At 42.6% G+C, this 17,396-nt stretch overlaps 1 protein-coding gene across 2 annotated transcripts in view; it reads left to right on the top strand.

The window, feature by feature from the left end:
* KDM3B (lysine demethylase 3B) overlaps nucleotides 1-17,396 on the top strand; it is a 64,231-nt gene that overhangs the window by 32,423 nt on the left and 14,412 nt on the right. For both annotated transcript variants that reach the window (XR_010072933.1, XM_063349221.1), the window contains exons 11-16: nucleotides 486-638; nucleotides 2,333-2,440; nucleotides 6,104-6,231; nucleotides 6,878-7,157; nucleotides 8,173-8,429; nucleotides 11,483-11,749. Coding sequence is in view for 1 of the 2 variants with exons in the window: in XM_063349221.1 (XP_063205291.1) it covers nucleotides 486-638; nucleotides 2,333-2,440; nucleotides 6,104-6,231; nucleotides 6,878-7,157; nucleotides 8,173-8,429; nucleotides 11,483-11,749 (1,193 nt within the window). In the remaining variant the exon portion in view is untranslated. The remainder of the gene's footprint in view (nucleotides 1-485; nucleotides 639-2,332; nucleotides 2,441-6,103; nucleotides 6,232-6,877; nucleotides 7,158-8,172; nucleotides 8,430-11,482; nucleotides 11,750-17,396) is intronic.

The raw sequence follows: 17,396 nt of genomic DNA, 5'->3' as shown, positions 1-17,396 counted from the left end.
GCTGCTGAGATGTACCAGGACAGCCATTTGGAGAGGACTTCCCCTTCCTCAACAATTGTGGTGTTTTAGAATCTAAAGAGTTGATAGGTGTCCAATTAGTAAAACTAAATATGCATGCTTTATAGTTTTATAACTTCATGTTATTTGTTCATAAAACTAGCAGAAGTTTTATAATTTTGCTGTAAGTTCCAGAAGTACTCCTTGAAATTCAGTTACTACAGAACTACAGAACCTTTTCCTTATAAAGTGTACATTTTGGGACTTGACCTTACTTGATCTTAGAAATGGGGATTTTAATAGTGTCACAAGGCTAGCAACTCAAAGAATGTGTCTCTGGATGTAAAAAGTATGTGTTTCTATGCTCTGAGCTCAAGTCATGTTTCTGTGAATTGTTTCTTTATCAATGTTACTGTGATGTTCTCAAATTAGGTGGGAGAAATGCAAAATGTTAAAGCAATAATTTCTAATGTTCCTTCTCTTTATAGAGAAAGTGGCATGGAAGCGAGCAGTGCGTGGTGTGAGGGAAATGTGTGATGTATGTGAGACAACACTCTTCAATATTCATTGGGTTTGCCGCAAGTGTGGTTTTGGGGTCTGTCTGGACTGTTACCGGCTGAGGAAGAATCGTCCACGTAGTGGTGGGTACTGGATTTTTTCTCCCCACTGTGGTCTTTAACCTGGCTGGCTTTCAGTGGGGTTAGTTTCTGGGAAGCTGCTGAAGGTTTTGTGGGAGAGTTAGTGAGTATCAGCTTGGGAGGCTGGAAGTTTGGAACTCTACTGTCTTATAGGCTGCTGTTCTATTCTTCGTTTCCTTAGATACATGTGTCATCTATTTGGTTAGAATTTGATTATTAAAATTACAACATCAGCAGACATAGGCTGTGTACTGAGAGAGACTACTGTATAATTCCATCTTTTCCTCAGGGAGTATAGAAGAAAAAATAAGTAATATATCTTAACAGTTTGGAACAATCACAGGATGAACTAGTAAGCAGACATTGCAGAGATCCATTCTGTAACAAGGAGTTAGGTTGGGAAGTGGAAATAATTGAAACTAAGTAGAATAGGATTTCTTGTATCTGGCACTGTACATGTTTGGAAAAAGCATTTGGGACTGAATATATCACTGACAGAATTTTGTATAAAGATGTCCATGATTCAAGGGCAATAGTCTCTTAAACCCATTTTCTTCTCACATCAAGGAAATATATGATAACCTTACCCGTGCCAGGTGAAAATGAAGAGATGTTCTGTGCATATGAGAAGTTTTCACTGGTGTAGAGAGGAGGGTCAGCATTGAAAAGATTGATATTATACAATGTCAAATGGTAGTGGGGTGTGTGTGTGTGTATATATATATATGTATGTATTGCTTATCAATGATGTCTTCCTGTAAACAGTGTGGTAATTAGGATTTATTAATCAAGTCTGACATTTTGGAATGGGCCATAATGTAGAACCCAGGGCATTACTTCAATACAATTACTTGCCTCAAGAGGCTTCTGAAGTTTGTGCTGTAGAAACAACCTATGCAGATGCCAGGTCTAAAGGATACTGAAATTAAGTTTTATGTAATTGCACCATCCTGGGAAACATTCCAGGTCAGGCTGGATGGGGCTCTGAGCAACATGCTTTGGTTGAAGATGTCCCTGGTCATGGCGGGGGAGGTTGCACCAGATGGCCTTTAAAGGTCACTTCCCACCCAAACTGTTCTATGATCCTTCTTATATTCTAGCCAACTCACCCTTCCCTTCCACCTTCCTTTTTAAAGGAAGAGCATGGCATGCAGTTAATGCAGCTACATGTTTGTAGGCCTAACTTGGTTTAAAATCTGAAGAATTAGAAATTTGTCAGACTACTCCTCGAACTATTAATTTGCTACTTGTTAGCTTTGTAAGTAGATATACTGACAGGAGATCTTAGTTTCTTCTTGCTGGAGCTGATCTGCAGATACTTTTTGTTGAAAAAGATTGGGAGATGATGACAAGAAAAGATAGAATTACTCTATAGCTTAGGAAAGCAAAATAAAAATAAGAGCATGATATTTAAAAATTGAGGCTAGAAGCCAAGATTTGTGGGTGATTGAAAGTAACAGGCTAGTGGAGATGAAGGGAAAATGACTGTGGTAGTTTTATAATCTGAAGAAGCAAAGAAGTTGCTGTAGGTTATGTTCTAATGTTCTGTACTTAGAGTTAATTTCTGAGATCACCAGGTTAATCTCCTGCACTGTAAAGAATGTAAAGAAACATTATTGATGCAGAAACATTCAGTATTGTAAAGTTTTAGTGACTTTTGTACAAAATTCTACTTTTTTTGTGTGTCTTTATTCCAGAGACAGAGGAGATTGGTGATGAGGAAGTCTTCTCATGGCTGAAGTGTGCAAAGGGTCAGTCTCATGAACCAGAGAATCTTATGCCGACACAGATCATTCCTGGTACAGGTAATGCTTAAAACCTGAAAGGAAAATTTCCAAATTTTGTCTCAATTCTGAGCAAGCAAATGGAAAAAATACTAAGATGGTTGGTATTCTAGGTGATACCCCTTCTAGCATGAATTTAGAGGAGACTTCCACTTGCTACAGCAGAAGGGTTGAAGGGAAGGTAACCCTTCAATTAAGATCAAGCTATGGGTTTCCAGTGAACACCCTTCTGATACTAGCTGTGACTTCTTGTGCTCAGCTGTTTTTATTTGCATTAGTAAATTTGGTTAACTTGCAAGAAAGATCTTTTCTGTTGGGGAGAGGGAAGCTGGTCAGTGCTGACCAATAACTTGACTGTTTACATAACGGGTCCTAAAGGTCATAGAATCATAGAACGGTTAGAGTTGCAAGGGACCTTAAAGATCACCTAGTCAAAGCCCCCTGCCACAGACAGGAACACCTTCCACTAGACCAGGTTGCTCAAAGCCTCATCCAACCTGGCCTTGAACACCTCCAGGGATGGGGCAGCCACAGCTTCTCTGGGCAACTTGTTCCAGTGTCGCACCACCCTCATAAAAAAATTTCTTCCTTGTGTCCAGTCTACACCTCCTCTCCTTCAGGATGAATCAACTGCACCACTCAGCTTGGTGTCATCCGCAAGCTTGCTGAGTGTGCACTCAGTCCCACTGTCTGTTGCTGATGAAGGTGTTAAATGGTATTGGTCCCACTAAGGACCCTTGAGGGGCACCACCTGTTACTGATTTCCACTTGGACATAGAGCTGTAACTCTTTGGACGCAGCCATCCAGCCAATTTCTTATCCATTGAATAGTCTATCAGTTAAACCCATATCTCTTCAATTTAGCAGCAAGAATGTTGTGGGGGACCGTACTGAAGGCCTTACAGAAGTCTAGGTAGAAAACATATGTTGCTCTTCCCTTGTCCAATGATGCAGTCACTCCATTGAAGGCAGCCACTAGACTAGTCAGGCACGATTTGCCCTTGACAAAGTGGTGTGGCTGTCTCTAATTGCCTCCCTGTCTTCCATATGTTTTGACATGTCTTCCAGGAGAATCTACTCCATGATCTTACTGTGCACTGCCGTGAGGCTGGCTAGTCCATAGTTCCCAGGGTCCTCCTTTGTACCCGCTTAAAAAATGGGTGTGATGTTTCCCTTTTTCCAGTCACTGTGGACTTGGCCTGACTGCTGTGACTTTCCAAATATGATGGAGAGTGACTTGGCAACTACATCAGCCCGTTCCCTCAGGACCCTGGGATGCATCTCATCAGGTTTTGTGTATGTTCAGGTTTCTCAGGTTCAAACCGTATACTGGTGCAGCCCCACCTCGAGTACTGTGTACAGCTTTGGGTGCCTCAATACAAGAAGGACATCAACCTATCAGAATATGTCCAGAGCAGGGTGACCAAGACAGTGAAAGGTCTCTAGGACAAGACTTCTGAGGGGTTGCTTGGAGAAGTGAAAGCTGGGGGGTGCCTCATCTCAGTCTAGACCTTCCTCAAGGGGGGCCAGCGGAGGGTGGGCCGCTGATCTCCTCTTTATGGTGACCAACGACAGGACACGAGGAAACGGAATGAAGCTTCGTCAGGGCAAGTTCAGATTGGACGTTAGGAAAAGGTTCTTCACTAGCAAGTGGTCATGGCACCAAACCCCAGCAGAGTTCAGGGAGCGTCTGGCAATGCTCTTAGTCAAATGATTTAGTCCTGCAAGGAGCAGGGAGTTGGACTTGATGATCCTTATGGGTCCCTTCCAACTTGAGATATTCTGTGATTCTCCTATGATGGGAGGAACTTCATTCCCCCAGTCCCTGCCTTGAGATTCAGGTGCTTCAGAGAGGTGGAAAGAGGGAATACCATTGAAAACTGAGGGGGGAAATAAAATATTGTTGAGTACCTCAGCTGTTTCCACGTCAGCTGTCACCAGCTCTCCTGTCTTATTTTGTGGAGTGTGGGTGTCTTTCATCTTCCATTCCTGGCCAACATACCTGTCAAAGCCCTTATTATTCTTTGCATCCCTTGCCAAATTCATCTCCAGCTGTGCCTTAGCTTTCCTGATCCCAGCCCTGCACATTCAGGCAGCGTCCCTATATTCTTCCCAGGATACATATCCTTGGTTCTACTGCCTGGGCATTTGCTTCTTACATTTTATTTGATTAGGAGGTCCTTACTGACCTGTGCAGTTCTGCCTTCCTTGCTTGATTTTTTACGTGGGAATTGAGAGCTCTTGAACTCTAAGAAGAATGTTCTTAAAGAGCTGCAGTCCCTGAGGGCAGTTTCCCAGGGGGTCCCATACACTAATTCCTTAAGCAGCTGAAAGTTCCCTCTCCTAAAATTCAGCATCCTGACGCTACTCTTCATTTGGCCCATATCCCTCAAGGTTGTGAATTCCACCAGGGCACAATCACTGCAGCCCAGGCTGCCACCAATCTTGACATCTCTGGTTAGTTCTTCTGGGTCAGTGAGCAACAAGTCCAGTAATGCATCTCCTCTGGTCGGGCGGTCTGTCTCCTGGGTTAAGAAATTATCGTTAACATGCTCCAGAACTCTCCTTGACTGCTTACAGCTTGCTGTGCTGCTTTTCCAGCAGGTGTCAAGGTGATTGAGTTTCCCCATCAGGATCAGAGCCTGTGAGCGTGATGCTGCTTGTAGCTGAAGAAGGAACACCTTGCCAGCAGGCGCCGCTTCGTCAGGCAGCCTGTAGTAAACATGAACAGTGAGGTTTCCTATGTTGGCTTGGCCCCTAATTTTTACCCATATGCTCTCAACCAGTTCATCACTGTTTTCAAAGGCAGCTCTGTGTAGTCAGTCTGTACTTTTCCACAGAGAGCAACTCCCCCGCAGTACTCCAGTCGTGTGATTCATCCCTTCACGTTTCAGCGATAGCGATTAGATCATAGCGCTCTAGTTGCACAACAAGTTCCAGCTCCTCCTGCTTGTTACCCATGCCACATGCATTGGTATATAGAGGCACTTCAGTGGGACTATCAACCTTGTCACCTCTAGAGGAACATGCCTAAATTCCTTTGAGGCATTTCACAGGTGTTTCCCTGTTGGTTCCTAATACATCAGCAGCCCCTGCCTCTTCTCTGTTGCTCAGATTTCAGTCCTCTTTCTTTCCCTGCTTGGGGGAAAAGTCAGACTTTCTTACCCTGCTTGTGCTGGTGAATCCCATCAGCTTCCAAGAGAGCAGGCTTCTCAAAGATAGAGTAGTGATCATAGAAGCCAAAACCTTCAGTATGACAGTGGCCACGCAGCCAGGCATTCACCTCTTCAATTCATTACCTCCCTTCTCTTACTGAGAGGCCAGAGGAGAACACCACCTGTGCTCCTGATCCTTTACATTGCTCCAAGGGATATATAGTCTCTCAATGGTTTGAAGTTGCCTCATTGCGGTCTCATTGGACCCTATATGGAATAGTAGGAGCAGATGATAATGTGTAGGATTTGCCAGGCTTGACAGCCTCTCAGTGACATTGTGAGGTTAGTATTAGCACAGTTCTCCACACTATTCAGAGACAAATGTCTTGTTATAGCATGTGATCTTAAAGATACTTAGCAGTAATACTAAAAAAAAAAACACCCCACCCCTCTGAATATATATTATAGTTAAGGCCTTGTTTTTAGATTTCTTTACATGAGATATTAAAGACTTTAATTTTATTTCCAGCGCTTTACAATATTGGAGACATGGTTCATGCAGCACGAGGCAAATGGGGCATTAAAGCCAACTGTCCGTGTATCAACCGGCAGAACAAATCGGTGTTGAGGCCAGCTGTCACTAATGGAATATCACAGGTATGTAATTTGAGGCTGAAATTACCTTGTTTGACGTTATATTTTTAAGACCTATTAAAACGTTAGATCCTTAAGACTAATCTGTTGTGAAACACAAACTTAATTTTCTTCACGTGTATTCTGAGTGGTTTAGCTCAGCAAAAATCTTCCGGGACATTTTTCAGGGATGTGTGCTGCAACTGTTATTTACCAAATGGATATTTGGGCTAATACTCTTATGTGGAAGTTGGGTAGGAAGCCATTCATACTGATGCTGTATCTTAAACCACTATGACTACCTTGCAACATGTGCGTTTATTTTGTTCTGCTTCTGGAATGTTACGACGAATCTAGAACAGTTCTGTTATTTTTCACACAAAAGTCCTCCTGTAAAAAAAGAAATTGAAAAGCCTGTGTTTGCATTAAAAGATGACTAAAAGGTGACATGATAAGAATTCACACCACAACACAAGCTCTAATGTACACAGAGAAGAAGCTCCTGTACTCTGCTGCTACGTAAGCTTGGAGAAACTCTACTGTGCACTTAAAGCAAACGAACAAACAAAACCAGCAAATAAAACGTAATGCATTGGATAACTAAAATGTCTCCCAAGTCAAACTCTTCCCTTTATTCAACATTTAGCAGTTGTTTATATTTTTGTTTTAGCTTCCAACTGTAAATCCTAGCGCATCAGCCTCTGGAAACGAGAGCACCTTTTCCACTGGAGCAGGGACAGCAGGAGTGGGGCAACTAGAAACGGACACTGTTCCAAAATCCGAAGCAGCTGATAGTAGGATAGAAGAATCCACAAAAACAGAGACATTACCAACCAATAACACTGGTGAAATAAAGACTAACAGACCACTCTGTCCAGAAACAGCTCCATCGTCAGCCTTACACTGGCTTGCAGATTTAGCAACGCAAAAAGCAAAAGAAGAAACAAAAGGTGAGCAGAAGACGTGCCCTCTGGGGTTGGAATTAAAAAATAAATGATAATGTACTGCTTGGTTGCTGTTCTTTGTGGGAGTGCCTAGCCCTAAGTAGAAAAGAACACGGTTGGTTTTCTTCCTTTGCCTCTTAGAACCAGTTTTCTTTTACGGGCTTAGAAATACGCAAAGTTGGAAAGATGATGATACAGCTGAAGATAAAAATACTGTCTTGGCACTCCCAGTTTATTTCAGTGCCAGTTCTTGTATTTATTTTCTAAGTAATAAGCAGCTGGTATCTTGATGTAAAATGATAGTAAGTAATTTCAGATGCAGCTTTGTCACTTTATAACTATGGAAGTAAATAAAGATGTTTTGTATGCTATGGGAAGAGTGCATTTCCAAAGAATTGAGAGAGAAGAGTCCACTTTGGAGGGTCAGATGAAAGCTTGGAACTTCTTTAGTATTCAGTAGTTTGAGTGTCATTCTCAATATGAAATAACTGTTTACAGAATACACTTCCCAGTTGTCAGAGGTAGCATGACTAACACGGGATTTTTTCTTGTCCTTACGTCTAGCATGAACTACTTTATATGTCGCTATTAAATGTTCATGATGCCTCCACTAGTTTTCAAGGCTTAGTCACTGTAATATTTTGACTATGCTTAAAATCTGAAGTATTTCATATTGAAACATTAATTCAGAAAGTCAAGGAAATGTTTTTTTTAATTGAGTCTGTTACAAAGTTGTGGTTTCTTGTGTATCAAACATGTTCAGATTAGATCTACTGTGCTATTCAAAACCTTAACAGCATACTAAGGGTAAAATCTATATGAAGTATATGATGTCTTTGATTCTCTTTGGGCTGCCTCATTCACTGTTGCAGTGATAATTTACCACAAGATTCTGTCAATATCGTACTTAATGCAAGAGCAAATAATTTCAGAGAACTTTGTGGTCATTTGAACTTTGCCTTTTTTTCTTTTCTTTCGTGTTTGTTTTTTTTTTTTTTAAATGTTTATGTTTACCTTGCAGAATCAGGATCGCTGAGGTCAGTGCTTAATAAAGAATCCCATTCACCCTTTGGATTGGATTCCTTCAACTCTAGCACAAAGGTTTCCCCACTAACCCCAAAGCTGTTCAATAGCCTCTTGTTGGGCCCCGTGACATCTAGCAACAAAACTGAAGGCTCCAGCCTCAGAGATCTGCTACACACAGGACCAGGAAAGCTTCCTCAGGTCCCTTTAGACACGGGAATCCCCTTTCCTCCAGTCTTCTCTGCAGCTTCTACGGTAAAGAATTTTCTCTTCCTTCAATGATATCTGTTCTAGGAAAGAATTTCATGATGATTTAACAGTTTTCATCTAAATGTTTTTATAGTATCTTATTCCTAAATGTTGAAACAAATGCAATATCTCATCAAAACTCACCACCCCACAAAGTTGTAGAGAATTGTGATGCTAATTGTTAGTTTGTGGTTTGGTTTACTACTGGTGTGGAGAAGCTATTCCTTGCAAGATACCAAGAAAGTGAGTTAAATGCAGTCTTTAAGTTGTTTAAATGATAATAGGCATCCCTATAAAAGCTCACTTTAAATTCCACATCTTTAAAAATATTGCAAAAGCTTACCACAGAAAAAGACAAAAACCTGTGAGCAAACCAGTTCCTGGAAAAAACTTATGTACACTTGAAAGGCATTTAAGATAAAATATGAATTTAAGAATTTAAGGTGTAGTTGCTATTTCTGGATGCTTATTCTGGAATAAAGATACTTTGTTTCTCTTTAATCCATTTTGGAGGAAATAACCTTCAAAAAGACTGAAAAAATCTATGATATTTGAAATGGTTAAAAGCATTTAGTTTAAGAGAAAGACAAATTCTGTGGAATTTATCAAGGCTTAGCTCTTCTTGGAGAATACTTTCTCCAAAAGCTTAGGCATGTAGAATGTGGGGAAGATGATGAAATGGCTTGTCTCGTAGCAGAATTTTTTTTTCCTCTGTGACAGGAGAAAGGATAGGACCATAATAATAGTTCATGTTGTTCGGTTTTGGTAGAGGGAACTGTATGGCTGTACAGGAAAATATGTCACTGCTACAGGAAAGTGAATCCAATAATACTTCCACCTCTGTCCCCTCTCATCACTGAGTACAGGTGAAGAAATTGTGATCACTTGTTTTAAAGCAAATTATTCCTTCAAGGGTTGAGAAGGGAGGGCCTTTCTCAACCTGCATCCCTATCCCTGCAACTCCAAGAATTCTCTCACCACATTGAATCAGATCAATCGTGTAATGTCTTTTTTCACTTTCTTGACTTCTGGTCTTCACAGAATAATTTAGATTTGAAAGAAACTGTAGGGAACTCTATTCCAACCCCCCACTTGAATGCGTGTATACTTCATATAGAATATACATGAACAAAACATACCTGAGAAACAACAGTTGAGTCGGTCAAATAGAGCGGAATAATAAACTGCTACTCATGAAGAGAATCATCTCGGTGTTTCTGGAGCATTGATGTCCTGTTGTGAAGAGTAGTTAGCATTGACTGTAATCGTTAAACTGCATTTTATTTATTTCATGCCCTCTAGAGAGTCAGCGTAAAGGTATGTTTTTAAGACCATCCTAAGCGGATGATGCATAAGACAGGCTGTAGAAAACTGATACAATCCCAGGCAGCAGAACAGGCCGGGGTCTGCCTCACAGGTGCGGAGCCCTTCTGAAAGGAGCCCAGGGTCCTTGGGGAGAGCGGGCGGAACTGGAGCCAGCGCTGCGCCCTCGCACCTGCAGGCGCAAGCTGTCCTGGGCTCCTCCCGAGCCGTACAGTTGGAGCGCATTGGGGAACATGATCATTCCGCTCAGCACTTGTTAGGCCACACCTGGATCACTGTTTCCAGTTTTGGTCTCCCCAGTTGAAGAACAACACCGAAAAATTGGAGGGGGTCCAGTGGGGAGGCATGAAGAATGGTTAAAATGTGGAGAGCTTGACACGGGAAGAAACGTTGATGAAACTCGTTCTCCTCATCCTAGAAAAGAGAATGCTTTGGGGATCTGATCGATCTTATATCTAAAAGGTAGTTGTAGAGAATATGGAGGTACTCCTTTCACAAGGATGCATGATAACAGGGCAAGAGGCAACGGACACAAGTTGCTTCAGGGGAAATTCTATCTCAGTAGAAGAAAAAAATCCCACTTCACATTCAAGCAGTGGAATAGCCTGCCCTGAGAAGTGATGTAATCCCCTTCTCTGAGAAGTTAAGGCTTGACTTGACCCAGCCCAGGGTAACATAACCTGATTTCAACAGAAAATTATACCATGTGATCTCTAGGTCTTCATTCTGGCCTAGGCTCTTCTATAATTCCATAAATGTTATTTACTGAATGAATATCTTCAGTTATGAATAGTGTTATGTTTTTAGATTGATAGCTTTTGCCTATGGTAAATTTTCTGTCTATTGAACTTTTATTTTAAAGATGGCAAAATTGTCCCAAGTAATAGTGTTTTGCTGTTACTGTTCACTCAGCCACCAGTCACTGTCTTTTTTGTGTTTTGGTCTGTGTTTTTTTTTTTTATGGGGGAAGTGTTGGTTGGCTTTTTTGGCTAGAATGAGAAGCTCTTTGCCCCTGCCCATAGATGTCTTGTGAATAATGATCCAGTTAGTGTTTCTCTTCTGTCGAATATATGAAATACATTTAGTGTCTTAAGTATCTTGCTATAGCCAAGGCCTATAGGCAGGCTTTTTTTTTTTTTAAATTAAGAACACAATTTAAGATAGTGTCGTTAATCTCTCTTGAATTTTAAACATCCCTTGAGGAGTTTTAAATGTGCCTTGAGGAGCATAGACGCCACAACCAGAGAGGCTGTCTGCTAATGTTTCTATTAAGGTTATACTTACAGGAAGCACTTTCTCCTCTCTGTCTGTCGGTGTTTACTTAACGTTCCTGTATTTGTCAATTTACCTGTGCCAGGATTGACTTCACTTAGTCATGGAATGAGGAAAGTGGGGAAATACAGTTGAGATATTAATGAAGTTAAGAAAAATATAAATAATTTTTACCATTAAAGTAGCAAAGCTTAAATCACTTAAGTTCCCTACTCCATGATTGTTTGGAGTAATATTTTTCTAGATAGCCTGTAGCAGGTTATTTTAAGTTTTACTACTATAAAACAGGGCCATAGCTGCTTCTGTTCTTTCTGGATACTTGCCTGTCTATGAGCTGATTTGTTTACTGTTGCATGTTTTTCTAATAGCAAGATGTCCGTGACTAAAATCTGAATGAGAGCAGATATGCATTAATACGTATGTTGTTGCAAGACTAAACTTACTTTTGGATTTACATCTTCTAGGGGGCCAAAGGTAAAGCCAGCCTGCCTAATTTCTTAGACCATATCATTGCTTCTGTGGTGGAAAATAAGAAGACAACTGATGCTGCAAAACGAGCTAGTAATTTAGCTGACACACAGAGAGAGGTGAAGGAAATGGTAATGGGCTTAAATGTACTGGATCCACACACTTCCCACTCTTGGCTGTGTGATGGTAGACTGCTTTGCCTTCATGATCCCAGCAACAAAAACAACTGGAAGATCTTCAGGGAGTGCTGGAAACAAGGCCAGGTGGGTGATGACAAATAGCCAACCCTTACTGCTTATAAATATCCTGAGATTTTAACCTGTACCTTGGTTATTGATGAGTCCGTTCAAACTTTACCGTTGCTCTTGAGTGAATATGATGAATGCGGATTTCACCTGTAGCGCTAGACACAGGGGACGCAGCAGCCCTCTCCGCTCCATGCTGTGCTGACTCGAGCCCATGTGCCCTTGCACATTGACCTTTTCTCAGCTTACCAGTATGAGGGTGTTTGCTGTGACAGCCTTTTTCGTTTTGCGATTTATGCGGCACCTACTCTACTACAGCCCAGCAATGAGTCCACTATGATTTCTTCCATGCATCCTAGCATCTACCCCATACTTGATGCTTTATAGCCTCAGGGAAAGGTCCATTCCTTCCAGCTGCAGAATGTACAAGAATAAAAGTGCTGCAAGCAGTAATTTCTGCTGAATTTCTCCTGAGATTTTTGGTGTACTTGATGCAGTGTCTCATCCTGAGCCTACAGCCTGTGCGAATCCAAGTGTTGTTTTGAACTCAGCATCTCGTTTATTGAGCACTCTCCTGGATTGTCTGAAGGGTTATCAACCAGTTAGGCCTTCAGTCAAGAGACTGGACCTTAGACCTGCTGCCGGCATAGCCACTTTTTCAGATCTCAATCCATAGTGCTACAGCTTAGACTTCTCCAGAGAGTCATAAAGATTGGCCTGGTCAAACAAGCTGAATCTTAAGAAATGGGTGAGTAGCTGCTGTTGCAGAGGAAGTGTACCCATAGCTCTAACAGAATGTGATGTCCATCAGTGTTCAAACTGTGTTCTTGGCACTTTGTTCTGCAGCTACCTCTGACACCGTTACCTTTGCTGACTACTCGGAATTGGGACCATTGGTGCTACACAGTTACGTCCATTATCATCTTTTCTGGAGAAGTCCTTTTTGTCAGCTGTTCTGTTGTTATTGTGCTAATGCTCTTAGTGCTCGCATTCTGTACTTATTTGTGGTTGCTCACAAGACATACAGACTGCTGAGCTATGGCAGAGGAACAGATCAGGCTGCATGTTCCTCTTCTGGCATTCAGGGTCCATTCCTGCCAGAAGTAGAGTACTTCTCGGTTGCTTAGCCTGTCCCACGGGACTGCACATTCTCTGAGTTGCCTGGGCACAAGCATAACTAGTCATGAGAACTGCGGAGAGGATCGTGGCACCACTAACCAGAGAGTTACCAGTTCTTGTTTCTGACTCCTCTAGCCAGCTCCTAATATGTGGAAGAGGATACCGTGCACCATACCCTCGCTTGTCTGACTAGAAACTTGGCTTGCTGCTGGTATTGCCAGCTTTCCTCCTAGCTGCAGTTATCTTTTTGTCTTGATGTTTTTTCTTTTGTAGTATGCAAGGGTCTCTTCTTTTTTTTGAACGTCTTGCATCTTTCTGATTTATAAAGGATTTTGGATCATTCTTTTGCAGTGCTGTAGTGTCAGTCATCTGCCTGCCTTGACCTTAGTTTCTGGTCAGTATACTCTAATTATTTTCCCAACCCTCTCTCTCAGCAAATAATACTGTCTCTTTGAGGAGGATCCTAAGTATTTTGGAAGCTACTTACAAAAGATGTGCTTGTCAGTCTCTCTGCAAATGAAACTGGTTAATCACCAGATGCAAGATGCTGCCCTTGGCTGTGGGGTTCTTGGTTGTTAACGAATCCCGAGAGACTCCTTATGGAGTCTAGAGATGTGATTACTGACCTTCTTTCAGCTGCGTAGCTTGCAGTGTGCATCGCCTTCCAAGTTGGTGCACGCTCTGAGGCTCTGGCCACAGTTGTCACGCTCATGTACTACTTGTGGCCCTCTATTTTAGGCTTTGCCCCAAGATCTGCTTATTGATGCTTTTGGATGACTTTATCATTCAGAGGACCCCTTGTATAGCAACAGACTAAACAAGTCCCTTGCTCCTTCAAGGATTCTCCAGTGGTGTTGCGCACACATGAGTTTCCTGCTGAAATGCGGAAAGCAACCTAACTGAATCTTTCATTCCTGCACAGGTGACCCACGCAGGCATCGCTGTCTTAATAAGGCTATTCTAAACAGAATTTCTTCAGGCAGAGATTCTCTCAACAAACTCTGCTCTGTCACAGTTCTCTCTTGGCTGACATCCTCCTGCAGATCCCAGCAGTACCTTTAAAAGTTGAGAACGTTGCCATTATCCCCCAAATCACGTTCCCCTTCCCATTTTGTGGGCTTGAAAAGGCTATTTGGAAAAAAAACCCTTAGCTACCCTCCCAGCACAATAAATGCACACTGGACACTAGATCTGAGCCACATGAATACCTTAGCCTTGGTAGCCTCCCAAATTGTTAAAAGAGAAAATTCTTTTCCCTTAATGTTTGGGTAACAAATGGCACTCTTGCAGCGTCGTGCAGAAGAGCAACATTTTCTAACTCCTTTGTCTTGCAAATTGTCAGAAATAATTTAAACTCTGTCTGATCCCAGAATTCACAAGGAGACCATAGCATTAATTCTTGATGAAGCTGTTCTTAGAGTGCATTTTACTCTCCTGAACACGGTGGTTGTTCTTCAGTGGATACTGTCAGGATTCTCATCCTATAGCAGCCTGTTCTTTTCTGAATTTTCATGCGAGGCTTTCTCTTTTTTGAGGTACTGAAGGTTTGGGGTGGTGTGAGAGATTTTTATTTGTTTTCTCCTTGTAGTCTGAGAGCAGATCTGGCAGGAAGTGTTTACCAGCCAAATCCGCTGTCCTTTTATCTTGCAACCCTAGCTGTGTTCTTCACCGGAGAGAACATTTTCTTTCTTCCACGAGAAGTTCTCTGCCGAATAGCTGGAAGGGTTCCACTAGGTTGAGTAGATTTTTATATTATTATTTTTTTTAATTGTTATATTCAAGTGGTCAAGTGAATACAGCAGGGATCACAATTTGTCATTATTTTCCTGGACTGAAGAAGACTGGTTTATCCATCAGCTTAAGTCTACCTGGCAACAGTTTCCGCCCATCCTATTAAAGGTACTGTTATTTTACTCCTCATCCATGATCCCTAGGTTTTTGTAGAATATGATAAAAACCTTTCCGTTGCCTTAATGTTATGATTCCAGCTGGGATCATGGAATATATTTAAACTTGGGATCAGTGTATCTGCTCTGTCATCTTAGGGAGGTTTGCTGCTTGTCAGGGCCTCAGATTTGGGACATAGTGGAAAGACTGCCAAATCTTGTCTGTCCCTCAGACATTTACCTTCTGCTGCTCTTCCATATCGGCATGAACAATATTACTGGGGAGACCCAGACAGGATCAAGAGTGACTGTATGGCTCTGGGAGTAGTGGTCAAGGCCACAGAGACCAGGTGTTTGGTTATTTTTTTAATCCTGCTGGTGAGGGGCAGAGAGGTGTACCAGTCCTGTAGTGTCAGCCATTGTTTGCACATCTGCTTTTGACAACAGAATTTGCGATTTTATGGTTACGGGAACCTCTTTGAGGATTGAGGACTGCTTTGAAGAGATGGGATCCATCTAAGGGGGGCAAAAGCATCTTGGGCAAAAGCATCTTTGCCAACAGGCTGGCCAACCTGATTAGGAGAGCTATAAGCCAGGAACGACAAGGGAGGGAGAGTATAACCAGTGATCAAAAAAGGGATTAGTTGATTGGGTTGGCAGGCAAGCAATGTGGAGTGATGTGAACAGGAGAAATCTCAGACTCAAGGAAACAGGGATGAAAGATGTCCACCTCAAACACATACAAGTAAGGAACTGTGTACATCACAGCATTGTGAGGAAAGCTCTTGTACCGTTTCTGGGAAATGAGCATGACTAGGTGTCTTTCTGAAGTGCCTGTACATTAGTGCAGACAGCACAAGGAACGAACAGGAAGATGTAAGCATGCAGTTGCATGTCCACAATCTCATTGGTACGATGAAGTGGTGGGATAGCTCATGCAACTGTAGCAAAGCAAGAGATAGGTACAGGCTGTTCAGGAAGGCCATTTCAGGAAGGACAGGTCAGGAAGATGAGGAAGGAGCATTGCTGTTTATGTGAGGGAGTAGCTGGAATGCATGAAAATACGTAGGAACAGATGATGAGCCATTTGAGAGCTTGTGGGCCAGGATCAGTGAGCAGACTAACATGGGCAATGTTGTGGTGAGTATCTGCTGCAGACCACCTGATCAAGAAAAAGCAATAAGGCTTTCTTCAGACAACTGGAGGAAGCCCTATGTTCACATTTCCTGGGCCTCATGGAGCCACCATGATATCTGCTGGAGGAACAACACAACAGGTCACGGGCGCTCCTGAAGTTTTCTGGAGTGCATTGATGGCAACGTCCTGACAAGGAGCCACTTAGGGAAGGGTGCTCTGCTGGACCTCATGCTTAAACACAAGGAAGAACTGCTTGTTGATGTGAAGGTAAGGGGCAGCTTTGGCTGCAGTGACTATCAGATGATAGGGTATGGTTCAAGATTGTGAGAGGAGGGAGCAAAGCAAAAAAGCAAGATCACAAGCCTGGGCTTCAGGAGAGCAGACTTCACCTTTTCAGGTACCTGCTTGGAAGAATCCCATGGAATATGGTCCTGAAGAGAAGAGGGTCTGAGGAATGCTGGTTGAATCATGTTTAACCTGCCTCATAGCCTTCTGTGATGAGACGACTGGCTTAGTGGATAAGGGGAGAGCACTGGATGGCTTTTATCTTAACTTTATTAAGTCTTTTGCTACTATCATAATGTCATCACACAAACTGATGAAGTACGGACTAGATAAGTGGACAGTGTGGTGGATTTAAAACTGACCGAAGTGCCATGCTCAGAGGGTTGTGATTGCAGTCGCTAGTGGTGTACTCTAGGTCTGCATGGGGTTGAGTACTATTTAACATCCTCATTAATGACCCAGATGGGACAGAGTTCATATACCATCAACAAGCTTGCAGATGATACAAAACTGAGAGGAATGGCTGATACACCAGATGATGGTGCTGCTATTCAGGGGGACCTGGACAGGCTGGAGAACTGGACCAAGAGGATTCTCGTGATGTTCAGCAAGGGAGAACGTAAAGTCCTGCACCTCAGGAGGAATAACAGTCTGCAGCAGTACATGCTGCAGGGCAGCTGACTGGAAAGGACCTGGAGGGTCCTTTCCCTGGAAGGACATTGGGGTCCCAGTGGACAAGGAGGTGCCTGTGAGCCAAGGATGCATCCTCGCAACAAAGAAGGGCAGCAGCATGCTGGGCTGCCTTAGGAAGAGTGTTGTCAGCAGGTTAAGGGAAGTAATCCTTGCCCTCTACTCCTCACTGGTAAAGGCCTCACCTGGAATGCTGTGTCCAGTGCTGGGCTCCCTGATACAAGATAGGTGTGGACTAGTGGAGCAAGTCCAGCAAAGGGCCACAAAGATGATTAAAGGACTGGAGCATTTTTCACATGAAGAGAGGCTGAGAGAGCTGGGACTGTTCAGCCTAGAGAACAGAAAGCTTGGGGGAGTGTGGAGAGGAAATTTTACCAATGTGTATAAATACCTGATGAGAGGGAATGAGGAACAGGAAGCAAGGTTCTTCTCAGCAGTGTCCACTGACAGGACAGGAGGCAATGGGCACAAATTAAAATCAATTAAGTTCAACCTGAATGCAAGAAAACACTTTTTTTAGTGTGAGGGTGGTCCCTTCCAACCACTGA

Source organism: Chroicocephalus ridibundus, chromosome 11, assembly GCF_963924245.1.
Source record: "Chroicocephalus ridibundus chromosome 11, bChrRid1.1, whole genome shotgun sequence".
In the NCBI taxonomy this organism is placed as follows: domain Eukaryota; kingdom Metazoa; phylum Chordata; class Aves; order Charadriiformes; family Laridae; genus Chroicocephalus; species Chroicocephalus ridibundus.
The sequence above is the reverse complement of the archived record's forward strand: the minus strand, read 5'-3'. Positions and strand labels throughout refer to the sequence as shown.